Here is a 13835-nt window from a genome sequence, read left to right on the forward strand (position 1 = left end):
TAATAACGTTTGGTGCAGTCCTTAAACTTACATAGATTTAAATCAGTGTTTGAAATATTTCAACTTTAAATGTTATCTACAATGTAATGTGAATACAAAAGACATACCGATATACATATAGAGGTATACAGTTTCACATATACATTTTAAATCATATAAAATATTTAATAATTATACAATACTATGATATATAAAGGATTTAAGGCATTTTATAAACAAATATACGCTTCAATCCCAAGGTTCTAATACTTTTAAGTGACTTAATCTGTCCTCAATGGTTATGCATTTAGAAAACTTTTCGTCTTTTAATTTCCCATATATTTGACCCAAAGTTGGCCTTTCTTTATGACTCATGTGACCAGCAGATTGTTGACTCGTTAAATATGGATGTCTTAAAATCAACATATTCCTTTCTTCTCTTTCAATGTCATGCCTTAATTTTAGCAAATCTTCAAACGTGGGATTCTTTATTTTACGATACTTCCTGTAATAAAGAAACGATAAACAATAAATGCATCAAAGTAAAATATTTTTCGTTATAAATATCAATCCATAATAATAAGTAAAAATAATGCAACTCACCCTCTGAATCGATAAGGTATTTCTTTCCGCAATAAATATGTGCCGAGTCTCATAATTATAGCGACAACTTGTCAATATATAATGAAATCTATTTGAAAATAATTTCTTTTATAAAAGTAAGGTTATGCGTTCATCCGACCTAGTAGGAATTAAAGTTACTATAACCTCGACGACGGTGGTGTCATCTCAGAATGACTCTTTCATTCGATAGATACTATCGTTACATATTGAATGGTAAACTATAATGAACGAAGAACCAATCATAGCTTCGCATGTAGTACTACGAATCCTGAGTAACGTAGTTCCATTCAATTGGTCAGATGTACGATGAATATTCATTCATAGCTATAATATGTCGTTTTATTGGCTTAACTAAATAGGCCAATGAGAAAACGATATCGAACGTTACTATCGACACCTCGTGGATGTTATTATAAGCGCCAAGATTTAAATGTCATTTCGTTTAAATCGATTACGCCTCTGTTGTAATCATCGTGCTGCCACGTTGCTATTCGCTTAAAACTAACGCGAGGCCCTATATAAAAGTGTTTTACAACGTTTTTTTTACGTCGGACACGGGTCAAAATCAATCGTATTATTAAATAATTACGAGCTTGGTTCTTGGAAGTAAAAGTGAAAAAAAAATACAAAATGTTTGAAGTCCCATGTCGAAAAAGATTTAAATTTAGCTTTAAAAATGCACCTTGTTGTATCGTAGTAGATGGCACAGGTGTCGCGTTGATTGATAAAAAGAGCACAAGTACGTACGGCGCTAGAATCGAGAGAGCAGCTGATCCGCATGAATCGTGCGCTAGAGTTTTGCTCGTGTTAGATCTCGCTGTGTTCGGTTCGGTAGTGTGCAGTCGTCGGCGTACTTGGCTTGACGCTACTTTGATAAGTGAAAAGGGGCTTTGTCAGATATAAAAAAGATTATAATCAATTACTATTCACTCTGTTCTATTCACATACAACGGGTTTCTTTTTATTACTGGGCGTGAGTTGCTCGCTCGCTCGCTCGCTCGCTCGTGCGTCTGTGTGTTGCGTGTTTGCGGTGTGTATGTGCGCGCGCGCGCGTGCGTGCGTGCGTGCATGCATGCATGCGTGAGTGAGTGAGTGAGTGAGTGAGTGAGTGAGTTAATCTGATTCTCGTCGGAAGAAAAAGAAGAACGATAATAACGAGAGGGAGGAGATGGCGGAGTAGGTGGAGGAGAAGGAGGTGGAAAAAAGGGAAGATCGACAAAGAAGAAGAGGGAAAAAGGAGTGAAAGGCCAGGAGTGAATAGGCGCGACGACGGAAGGAGCATCTTCGTCGTGGAAAAACGAGTAAGTGAACGGCTTGCCTTCTTCCAAGTTAGGCGATGACAGCAGTCTCTATCTTTTTTTCTTCTTCTATTCCTCTTCTTATACACTTCGACCGTTCTCCTTGATGTAGCGAGCGAGCGCGCGCAAAGACGTGCTTGCGCACACGTGTGGAGACAACACGATACTCTTTCCCTCTCTTTTCTATTAATGTCGCACGCACGTACACATTCATGCACGCTCATGCCTCTCACGCAACACACACATAGACGCGTCCACGCACACATGCACGCAGCAAACACAGAAAGCTCACGAGAAAGAGGTGACTGACACCTGATGCGTCGATGACCATGCCGCCCTCCCGTATACACAAGTCGCGTGCGCGTTTAACCTCGATTCATGACGTAACGCAAACTACCGCTAATGCTTCTCGGATTCAGAATTCAGCATTAGTATTATTTGCGACTACCTCTCTCTCTCTCTCTCTCTCTCCCCCTCTCCCTCTCTCTCTATTTTTTCAAATAATAATTATCCTCGATTAAGATATATCCATGTCAACGAGCCTAGTTTATCCGAATTCTTCACGCAATCGTGTTAATCACTTTTTAATTATTCCACGAATGAATATCCGCGAGAATTTTGAGATCGCCAGGCACGCACGCAAGAGCACCGTTTTCCCTCGCCTTTCCTCGCCTAATTTACATGTTTCTTTTTCCCGTTCATAATCTACATAACACGCATGCACGATACATATATTCGTGTCGTTTGCCTTATTCCAAAGGAACGTGCTGGATTGCACAACGTTGCAGTTTCAGTTCGACTCGAAAAATGCAGAAAATCTACATACGTAGATTTAAAGAATTTTGTTTTTCATTTTGTTTTCCTTTGTTTTTTTCTTTTTTTTTCTTTCTTCTTCTTCTTTTTTTTTTTTCTTTTTTTTATTACTTCTCTTTATTTTTTTCTTCTTTTCCTCATACGAAAGAAAAAGTCGATTCTCGTCAAAAGAGGTTCGTTCGATCGTTCGAATATCAACCGATCACGTTTGAACGACTCGATAAGCCCTTTTGTTCCTTTAGCCTTCGGGGACACGTGTCATTGTAAATTTGATAAGGACGTCGCGTCGTGTCAAGTACATACATGTTAATCGAAAGCGTCCAATGGTTTCCGATGGACCGTAAGTACAGCCATGCGCGTCCACCGCATGCACGTATGCATGCACGTATGGATCGAATCGATAGAGTCGACGAGCCTTTACCTTCTCTTAGAATTCCATTTCACTTTGCGGTTACTCATCCGATCGAGTACGATCGAATCGTTTCGATGCTCGATCGAGAGAATTAGCTCTGATAGAAAATTAAGTGAAACGACGGAAAATCGTATCGTAAATGATGGATTAAGTATCGATCGTATTTTTTTTTTTCTTTTTTCTTTGCTTTTTTTCTTTTTCTTAAAAAAAAAAAAAAAAGAAAAAAAAAAAAAAAGAAACACTCGTATCAATCATTGTGTTTATTCAGCAATTTATTTGGATTAAATTACTAAATCGTTCGTACACAAACCCCGTGTCTGTTTAGAACGAACACGCTAATAGGTTCGAAGGCCAATCCAAGCTGATAATTCGAATAAACGAACGTTTATAATACGTATAAAGATATATACATATATAGTTTAATGTGTGTTGCGTGTGTCTCGTAAATGGATCTCGTCCGAGAGCGTATATCTTTCGTGATATCAAATGATGTAGCCATACTCGTCACGCGACCCATTCTCCACGAATTCGCTACAAAATTACGTTCCACGGCCAACAAACATTCCCACGCTTTTCTATCCAAAGTGATATTTAATGTAGGTTGCGCGTTGGGTATTTTATGATTTGGTTGTTCCAGCGAATTTTTCCGCAGCCATTATTTATGTTGTAATTTAAACGTTGTTTCTCTTAAGGATATAACGTAACGAAAATGAATAGTTAGTTCTCTACTATCATCGAAATCATTCAAGGAAAAAGAAGAAAATTATTTTCCCTTAGGAAATAGGACTAGATCACGGCGAGGAAATAACAAAAAGTGTTTAATGAGAATTCCGGTGTCGATCTTATTAGAGGTCTCGTCGTTAACGGGGTAAATCCATCAGTTAAGCCTCGTCTCTTCGGCATCTCTTCCCTCCCTATGTTCTATCTGCTTCTACTCGGTCTTGCTTCTCTTCTCGGTTGGTTGCTCTCTAAAGAACGACTTACTCAGCCGCCAAACCGACCTATCTCTCTTTTACTCTCCCATCCTACTCTCTTGTTTCCTTTTTTTCCGGTCCTTATTTTTCCTCTGGGAGCTTAATTCAATTTTACTGGGAAGATCGATAAGCTACCTCGTCGTACTTTTATCAAGACCATGGCTTTTCCACTCTCTAACTAGCTCTCATATGTGTATATATATATATATATATATAGTATACGAGAGGAAGTTAGATTCCCAGAAGGGTCATAATTAAATCCCCAAGAAATTGATACTATTGGAGTCTTATCACCATTAGACTTACAATTGGATAGCTGAATCGTATAATTCGAGAGCAATTCGACTACAAATCGAGGACGCTATCGGTGTTCCCTTTATGAACATAGAGGACAACGAACGGGAACGAACATCGGTCGTCGATATCGAGGAGAATCTCTGTGAGGTCTATGAAAGCTTCTTCTCTAATAATAAACACGATGCGCAGAAATGGGAACGCTCGAGAATGGCGCGCGATTCATGGAAGCGAGCGCACTCGTACTTTAATCAGAAACGAAAGGCAACAATATGTCTGGGTGCCAAGGGAGTAAGTGCTATCGTAAATATCGATCTCTCGGTCCTCTCTTTCCCTCCCCCTTCCTCTCCTCCTCCTCCCCCCCCCCCCCCCCCATCTCTCTCTTTCTTTTTCCGTACCTGCCTGACGACGATACTTTTGTAAATTGGAACGGAAATAGAATCGACGTGTAGTCGAATAAAATTGATTTTACGATCGTTCTGAAATATCTTAGGACGATGTAGCACACAACAGCTGTTTTATCGAAAATCGGAATAAATCAGAGATGGGTGGACAAGGTAAATGGGACACGTGACACTTGGATACGTGAAATAAGAGTGACGAAGGAAGAAGAATGGTAGAAAGCAAGGAAGGAACAAAAATGAAAAGAAAAGAAAAAAATAGAAAAAAGAAAAAGAGAGAAAGAAGAAAGAAAGAAATGAATAAAAAAAAATCATAGGAAAAAACGGCGAGTAGGAAGGACGACGTGTCTTGCCCGAGGCTAGAGCAATATGCGCCGATTGTCCTCGTCTCTCGTCGTCGAAAGGGCCAACAAGGGAGGTGAGGGAGGAACGATGAACTGGTCCAGGAGAAGAGCGAAGAGCAAAAAGGACGCAGGAGGGGCGTAGCTTTCGCACGAGAAGAGGTCAAAGGTTAGAGACAGACGCGAAATAGAAAGCTCTTTTCCTGAAAGTCATATCGTTGGGAAACGGATACGAACCGGGACGGTGCTTTCACCGTCCTTTGACCTCCTCCTTTGATCCTTTCTCGCCCTTCTTTCTTTACTCTTTCCTTCCTCTGCCTCTCTCTCTCTCTCTCTCTCTCTCTCTCTCTCTCTCTCTCTCTCTCTCTCTCTCTCTTTCTCTCTTTCTCGCTCGTTCGCTCTTTGTTCTTCCTCGCTAGCGCGTCCCAATTGTTGTTGATCGCGTTTCATGAACCATCGGCCCGCCCATCCATTTACCTTTATCCTCCTATACTCTTCGCTTCTTCTCTATTTTTCTTTCGATTTATCATAAGCTTCTCATATCCGAGCCAGGTATTGGATGACGATGAATTTATCTATTTACTTACTCTAAAAGATCTACAGATTGGCTCCTTCCTTTGCTTTCTTTCTTTTTTGTTTTTCTTTAGTTTCTTTTCTTTTCATTTCTTTTCTTTCTTTTTTTTTTTTTTTTTTTTTTTTGTATATAGAAAAACTTTCTTCCCACAGGTGCGATGAGCTAGTAAGAGCTATAACAGATAGCAGGAGGGCAGCTGAAGGGCAGCGAGTAGCTGAGCGAAGCTTCTTCGCTTGTGGATAGAGAAGGGAGGGGGCAAGAAAGGGCGGCAGGAAAAGGCGGCATGTCGTTGCTGTCGAGTCGTGCCGGCCGAAAAGGGCCCATTCTCTGCTTCGTAGCGCTGCTCTTCGTTTTCGCTCTCTATCAGCTGGGTATCATTTGTGGCACCGATAAGAACGGACCTGCCGTCACGATGCTAGCGAAAGAGGTGAGAGATAGGGGGAGAGGGGGAGAGAGAGAGAGAGGGAGAGAGAGAGAGAGAGACGCAGCGAATCAACCATCGCATATGTTTCTAACGTTTGCTTTCAGAAATACGTCATAGGACCATTCGACCATAAAACCTACACCTACGATCGATACATGCCGCTTATTTTCATCGGAGGCGTGCCGAGATCAGGCACGACCTTGATGCGCGCCATGCTCGATGCGCATCCCGACGTGAGGTGAGTGTAGTCGGTCGTTAGCAATAATTTTCTCTATCGCTTTTCCCTACAAATCTTTCGATGTTCTCCTTCGATCGAATAACTCGATTAAATCGAATAAGTTTATAAAGAGTTGATACCGGAATGGATCGGATCGAATTAATTTTCTCCTCTTTATTCATTTATTTCCTCGCAAAAAAAAAAAAAAAAAAAAAAAAAACAGAAAAAAGAAGAATACAAGTTTGAAGGTAAGAATGTAAGTTATTTTTAAGGTGAAACGTGGTATAATAAATGCGTTGTATCCCCTTCTAATTTATCCATCCTTCTCCGTCCGACGCCTTGTAAATCGATTTTCGTCTCTAATCGCGCGTATCTAATGCTCGCCAATCAACGACAACGTCCGATAGAGTTTATTCGAATTATTAGGTGCGGTCAAGAGACCAGGGTTATACCGCGGATTCTGCAAATGAAAATGCACTGGTCCAAATCCGAAAGAGAAAATTTGCGATTGACGGAAGCCGGTATCTCCAAGGATGTAAGTATATACCGGTGATATTATACCCGTATAATAACGGATTAAGGTATATATTCAGGACGTTGAGTCGACCAAACGTGATTATCCATGATAATTTTAGTTCATTTACAAGGGGGAGAAATTATTTTCTAGGTGATAGACAGCGCGATAGCGGCGTTTTGCTTGGAGATAATAGCTCGACACGCGGAACCGGCTCCTAGATTATGCAACAAAGATCCTTTAACATTGAAAATGGGTTCCTACATGCTCGAGCTTTTCCCTAATGCCAAATTTATTTTCATGGTACGAGATGGTCGTGCAACCGTTCATTCCATCATCTCGAGAAAGGTAAAGGAATCTCTAGGAATTCCTTCTCATCGATGACCTCGCAACGTTCTCTTTTTCTAGGTCACCATTACGGGCTTCGATCTGACGTCTTACCGTCAATCATTGATTAGATGGAATCACGCTATTTCCGCGATGTACGGGCAATGTCGAGAGGTCGGACCAGAAAGATGTTTAATGGTACCTTACGAACAGTTGGTACTGCATCCGAGACAATGGATGAAAAAGATCTTAAACTTTTTGGACGTGCCTTGGAACGAATCGGTGATGCATCACGAGGAATTTATTAACAAACCTGGCGGGGTGCCTCTGAGCAAGTTAGTACCAGTTTAGAAAGAACTAGTTCGTTTTTTTTCCTTTTTTTTTTTATGATATTCCAATAAGATTTGCCAATTCCATTCATCGTTTTACTTCTTTTTTTTTTTTTGTTCTTTCGACTATGCAGAGTCGAGAGATCGTCGGATCAGATAATAAAGCCGGTTAATCTAGAAGCATTGACCAAATGGGTGGGCAACATTCCGGAGGATGTTGTCAGGGAAATGCCAGACATTGCACCAATGCTCTCGGTTCTCGGTTATGATCCTTATGCCAATCCACCTGTCTATGGTGCCCCTGACAGTCTAGTTAGCGACAATACCAGACGGTACGTTTACATTGTTTCGATGTCTTATAAATTTATTTCAAAAAAAAAAAAAAAAAAAAAAAAAAAAAAAATAAAGAAAAAGAAAGAAAAAAAAAGAAATTCGATCGTTAAACCTTTTCTCATTCTAGGGTACTCGCTGACGGGGAAGTTTGGGCGGCGAAAGCTCGGCAATTCGATTTACGAGTGAAGCCAATTGGACTGAGTAACGAAGACGATTCTACCAATGGCCCAAATGCGTGACCAAGGATCGAGCAATCTTCTTTAGGAACGCTTTATCCCAATCCGTACGATTTATCGTCATAGTCTAATGGAAATGCAAACGTACACGCAAACGATGCGGCTCGTCCCATTTTCTCTTTCTCTCATTCTATATTTCTATCTTCTTTTTCTCTTCGCAACTCCCGCGCAGTGCGCCTGGAGATGCGCAAACTCGCTAACTAGGGAAAATCGAATACGCGGAATTCATTAAATTCTCGCGACCTCCTTTGAAAAAAAAAAATATGAATGACGTTTATCAAGCATTATGGTATCTAATGTTTTGAAATATTTCAACTTTATTTTTTATTATTAATTTTATATATCAATCGTGTTCGAATGGGTCGTATCGTTTAAAAAGTATTAACGATTTGAAGTCCTTCCAATATGGGAATGCAAACTATTTGAGAAAACGAAAAAGAAAGAAAAAAAAAATAAGAGAACAAATGTAAGCAATGGTCAATCTCTATTTCTGATATCTATTTCTTCTACTTTATGTGTGACATGTTAAAAATGTGAAAAAAGAGCTTTCGTGTCCCCGTCCTGAATCTAACGATATCGATTCTTCGTTTCTTTCATCAATTCCAAAGAGAACATTGATCGGGTCGAAAACTATAAAAGGATTAATTAAATATTTTCTTGTACGAATGCGGGCTAAAGAGTACGGCAATGTTTTATATTCTTCGTTTTTCAATTAAACATGATCATTTGCAAAGAGAAATGCATCATATATATATATATATATATATATATATATATATATATATATATATGTGTATGTATATATATATGTATATCACACGGACGACTCATTGCAATGTGAACATTAATTTAGTCTTGTTTGGAATGTTAGTGTCCAACAAATTATGCGATTAAATTATTTTAATATTATATACAACTCTAAATTTTCTTTTCCGTCCACCATCCATTCCATTTGCTTATATATCTTTATGATTAATAAAGATAGCATTTATTTATGTACGATTATATGAAGAACGATTAGTGAAAGAGGCTGGACATAATAGATATTATATATAACATCATTTTATTAATTTTAAATTAAAATCGGTTATAAATTATGGTGATGAGTTCGAATACTAGGACTAGGACAAATGGTTCTCGCAGCTTTGTTCTGTATATATATATATACTCATTTTTATATTGCATATATGTAGTTGTTGAAGGATGAGCGTTTATCGTCTTAGATATCACACAAACATGCACTCGCTCTCTCAATACGTACTCACTTTCTCTCTCTCTCTCTCTCTCTCTCTCTCTCTCTCTCTCTCTCTCTCTCTCTCTCTCTTTCTTTCAATTCAATGAAATAACAAAAAAATGCTTTCACCAATAAGCGTCTATTATAGAGGGTGACTCATATCGTCTACGATTCATAGATATATTCAATTTCTCCCTTTCTTGAAACCTTTTTTAAAGGCCGGAAAACGAATCGAATCGATCGTACTTCTCTATCGAACGTGACACGCAATATGTCTCAAGTTTTTCGACCACGACGACAAAGCGCGTTGAAAAGAAAATTTCCTTTTTTTTTTTTTCATCTTTTTTCTTTTTTCTTTTTTTTTTTTTCTTTTTTTTTTCAAAGACGGCTCCAGTGCGTAAAGACGATGTAACGTGCGTTACTTTATTCGCGAATTACAACATCCGAGACGCGACGAAGCATAGGTAATAATGGAAAGGAATAGCAAATCTTACGTCGTCGCATTTTCAAAGTTGCCAGCAACTTTTCTTTTCGAAAAAAAACTCGACACTGGAGCTGCATCTTTCCGAAAAATCTATCTTTTTTCTCTCTCTCTCTCTCTCTCTCTCTCTCTCTGTGAGTTTTTCTACGTCTCCGACTCGAGCGCGTCTCGCTCGAATTCCATTTCAGATGAATCATAAATTCGAAAAGAGATTTGTCTCTTTTTCTTCGCCTATTGGAACTCGCCGAGACTCGTGCGGCTTTATAAAAACGTTATCAAGATAATGGCAGTGCGGTATAGCGGAGAAGATCTCTCAGAGATCGATCGATCGCACGACGGTGCCTCCTCTCAGCGAGATCAAAGAGATCGATCTGGATCAGGCTTGAGGTATCGGCATACACAACTAGCATTTCTCTTTTCTCCCTGTTATTTCATTTCGTTAGTTCAATGTAATTCTTTAGATATATTATCTTTTATCATCGATCATATTTTTATTATATGGATAATGTATTTATTTAGATGCCCGTTCCATCACGACTCAATACGATTTATATTCGCAAAGATCGCCTTTAGCACTGTCGTGTCCTTTCTTCTAATCCTTTTTTCTCTATTTCCTCTCTCTTATTCCTTGGCAATCTTTATATTCGTGAACATGGAGATTCCGGTAAAACGGCTTTAACGCAGAAGCTGTTGCTATTATAAATATGTCTTTATATGTACACGTACACACATACGCACGTACTATTGGCGATTAGGCGAGATTAGTTTGTCTCCTTCATTCTTTTCTGTCTTTGGACGATGCCAAATAATCGCTCGAATCGAAGCAATTCGTAAAGATCAAACAATTTGTTAATATATATATCAACAATTATTATCAAGAAACGATCTTTTTATGATTAATTTTAAAACGATCTATCACGAAACAATGCTTCGAACGAATATGGATGTATAGCCGCGGTCGTAGATCTATAGAGATATATATGTATATATATATGCATATATAATATATATCACATTGCCATTAACAAATTACACAGCACAGCCAGTGACTCCAATTTTATTATATATACATTCTCCGCTCTGGTTTCTTTTATTTTAGCTTCAACGCATCGCCGATACGTCGTCATCATCATCATCCTCCTCCCACCCTTTTCCATCTTTCTTTATTTATTTATTTATTTATTTTTTTTTTCTTCAAGCTTTAACACCTTCGAGGAAGAATTACGTTATATATATATATATATCTTTTTCTTCGATCAACAGGTTTCCGTTCTTAACGATAACACGTCGATTCGTTTATCAGTACCTTCGTCGAACGAGGATCGGTCTTTATCGATACGATCCTCGATCGATCGAACGGAGCAAATTTCTAATAATAATTATTACATTCCCGCAATTTTTTTCTATCAAAGCATTTCGGATCTTACGGTTGGTTTATAAAACCGACTAACCACTATATTTCTTTTCTCATCTCCGTTCGAATGTTGTCGTTACGCGGACGCGTGATCGCACACATACATGTACACAAGTTTATGGGAGCAAAGGGAGTGAGGTAGGAGCGAGAAAGATAGAGTTTGAAAATTTATCGGAAGGATTTTTCCATTACAATAATTTCTTTATCATCATTTATGATCCAGGGTGGGGCAAAAATTTCATATGCGATAAAATTATATGCGCCACTCTGTGTCAGAGGACAATTGGGGATAAAAATGGGAAGGAATGGAGCTCGAATAGATTCAAACGAGGAAAAGGAAATGCGTGAGATTATTCTTTCGAAGGATAACAAAATTGGAATTATCATCGATTACCCTTTCTTTTGCCTATCGAGACAAAGAAAAGTAATCGGAATGAAACGTAAGGAGTTTAAATTAATTTTAGTCTCTCATAGACGTTGTCACCATGACTGCGATGAAGATGACGATTAGAATATAATAGTTATATTAATAATAATAATAATAATGATAATTTTTACTGATATTATACACACACATATATATATATATATATATATATATATATCATATCAGTGACCGATGTTAAATGCTATCGGAAAAATCCAAGTAATAACGCTAGATAACGATTTTCTTTTCTTTTCTTTTTTTTCTAGATAGCAGTACTGCGAAACCGTATATCCACTACTTGGATAACAGGAATAATACTATCAGTTAATTATAATATCAATTATAATAACAGGGTCCGCCTTTGTTAGTGCTCTAAAGGTATCATTATGTACAAATAGATGCGTGTATGTATAATGTATATACAAAATTACGTGCGATGGGGTATCGACGGAGTGGTGGTGGTGATGGTGATGGTAGTGGTGGTGGTAGTGGTGGTGGTGGTGGTGGTGGTTGTGATGCTGCTGGTGCTGATGCTGCTGCTGTTGTACCATTATGGGTAGATATCCGATTCGAGTTTTTTGTTCCTCTTTCTTTTCAGGATCGTGGACAAGATTATGAAATTCATTATATACGCATTATAGCGTATATAGGATCATACTATGTGTATATGTATGCATGTTAATGATATCGTATTCGGTGCGCAATAATGTCGTACATATGTATATCGATTTGTTGATAACGAGAATGTATTACGTACGAATAAAGAATGCTTCTTTTTTTCTTTTTTTTTTTTTTTTTATGTACTTGTACACGTATCACTTGTAGACGTTTATTACCACGGTTAATTTCTATTACCAACTATCCTGCATTTTTTTGCTATCCTTTTTTTTTTCGTTCTTCCCATACACAAGTAGCTACTGATCGGGGACTCTCAACGACATTCGTCCTATGGAACACATTTTGGCATTTCTCCTTTCCTCTCCTCCTCTTTTCCCATCGAAACGCTCGCTTACTTTCCCCATGCTTCGTTCCGATCCTGCATCTTTTGTTACGCGTCTCTTTTTTTCTTTTCTCTCATCTTTTCTTTTTTTTTTTTTTTGGTTTTTTTTTCTTCCGTTTTTCTTTTTTTCCCTTTAACTCTTGGTCGTACTTTAATAAGACGCTCGAACACGGTAAAATCTCTCTCCTGCCCCCGCTCCCCGTCGCGTTGAGAATTGGCACAAACAACAAAGTCTTAGATAAAAAGGCACTATTTTAGTAAAGCGGAATAGTTTTGTTTACGTCGCCGTTTAGCCCTTTCCATTTTTTTTCTTTTTCCGCGATAACAAACATTCCTTTCTCTTCTCTGTGATAGTAAAAAAATGTGCGTACGAGTGGATAGGGTCTTTGCAATAGTCCACTTTTCGCGTTTAAGAGGCCCGAGGACGACCAAGGGAGTCATACATACATATATGTATATATATACATATATATGTATATATATATATATATATATATATATATGCATATACCTATATGCATACGAGAAAGCATATTTCCTTTTTGTTTTATCTCATCATTCTTTTCTCATTCGAGATTCGAGATTTTTTACTATTTTTTCTCGGTAGAAATCTTTTCTTGGGAAGAATCCCACACGTAAAAGGACCAAAGTACATTTATTTTCTTGTCGATAGAATTCTTCGCAATTTTTCTTTTTTTTTTTTTTTTTTTTTCTTTTTTTTTCTTTTACTGCGGTTTTTTTTATTCGTAACATTTATGTAAAAAACGTCAGTCTTTCGTATTTTTTGCCTTGTGCAAAAAGCATGACACGTGTGTGCTCATTGTAAGAACCGTATTCATAGCTATTATAAAATGAATATATGAATGAAGACGACGGACGTTCCTTATCGCGGAATAAAGAACGTAAAATGTTAATTATCACGATAACGTAAGCGATATAAGAGCGTGAGATTACGGATGAATTCTATCGATTTCTATCTTCATTAATGACTATTCTTCGAAATATATATATATATATATATATATATATATATATATATATATATATAAGCGTTACGAGTTATTTAAGATTCATTGGATTTCATGTTTTATAGAAACTAAGAAAAAGGCGCAGATCATGAACATGAGTCGAGCTCGATCACCGATATCCTTTCTGGTCCTCAATAAAACGATGTAATCGATAGACAGTG

General features: G+C 37.9%; 2 protein-coding genes and 1 long non-coding RNA gene across 4 annotated transcripts; 2 read left to right on the forward strand and 1 right to left on the reverse strand.

Moving 5' to 3' along the window:
• Nucleotides 1-140: 140 nt before the first annotated feature.
• LOC124953408 (ribosomal protein 63, mitochondrial) lies at nt 141-792 on the reverse strand. The gene is made up of 2 exons (XM_047504736.1): nt 583-792; nt 141-484 (listed from the first exon to the last, which is right to left on the reverse strand). Exons 1-2 carry the CDS (start codon nt 633-635, stop codon nt 229-231), a joined length of 309 nt encoding a protein of 102 aa, XP_047360692.1. The 5' UTR covers nt 636-792; the 3' UTR covers nt 141-228.
• Nucleotides 793-1764: 972 nt separating this feature from the next.
• On the forward strand, nt 1765-8622 carry LOC124953402 (protein-tyrosine sulfotransferase). Of its 2 annotated transcripts, none has more exons than XM_047504727.1 (8): nt 1765-1904; nt 5844-6137; nt 6239-6372; nt 6778-6886; nt 7019-7213; nt 7274-7527; nt 7656-7853; nt 7982-8622. In XM_047504727.1, exons 2-8 carry the CDS (start codon nt 5994-5996, stop codon nt 8091-8093), a joined length of 1146 nt encoding a protein of 381 aa, XP_047360683.1. In that variant the 5' UTR covers nt 1765-1904; nt 5844-5993; the 3' UTR covers nt 8094-8622. The 2 variants fall into 2 exon arrangements, with proteins under 2 accessions (XP_047360683.1, XP_047360682.1); XM_047504726.1 differs by having other exon boundaries at nt 1766-1904; nt 5863-6137.
• Nucleotides 8623-8869: 247 nt separating this feature from the next.
• LOC124953409 lies at nt 8870-12461 on the forward strand. The gene is made up of 2 exons (XR_007102221.1): nt 8870-11659; nt 11913-12461. It is a non-coding gene; the product is annotated as an uncharacterized LOC124953409 (long non-coding RNA).
• The last annotated feature ends 1374 nt before the right edge of the window (nt 12462-13835 follow it).

The sequence above is a fragment of the Vespa velutina genome, chromosome 12 (assembly GCF_912470025.1).
Source record: "Vespa velutina chromosome 12, iVesVel2.1, whole genome shotgun sequence".
Lineage (NCBI taxonomy): Eukaryota > Metazoa > Arthropoda > Insecta > Hymenoptera > Vespidae > Vespa > Vespa velutina.

Bases quoted from the DNA above. Each gene is read 5' to 3' on its own strand.
- LOC124953408 (XM_047504736.1), bottom strand. From the start codon at position 635: ATGAGACTCGGCACATATTTATTGCGGAAAGAAATACCTTATCGATTC. The intron at 485-582 runs GTGAGTTGCATT...TCTTTATTACAG, and splicing joins ATACCTTATCGATTCAGAGG to GAAGTATCGTAAAATAAAGA.
- LOC124953402 (XM_047504727.1), top strand. From the start codon at position 5,994: ATGTCGTTGCTGTCGAGTCGTGCCGGCCGAAAAGGGCCCATTCTCTGC. The intron at 6,887-7,018 runs GTAAGTATATAC...ATTATTTTCTAG, and splicing joins AAGCCGGTATCTCCAAGGAT to GTGATAGACAGCGCGATAGC. The intron at 7,854-7,981 runs GTACGTTTACAT...TTCTCATTCTAG, and splicing joins GTTAGCGACAATACCAGACG to GGTACTCGCTGACGGGGAAG.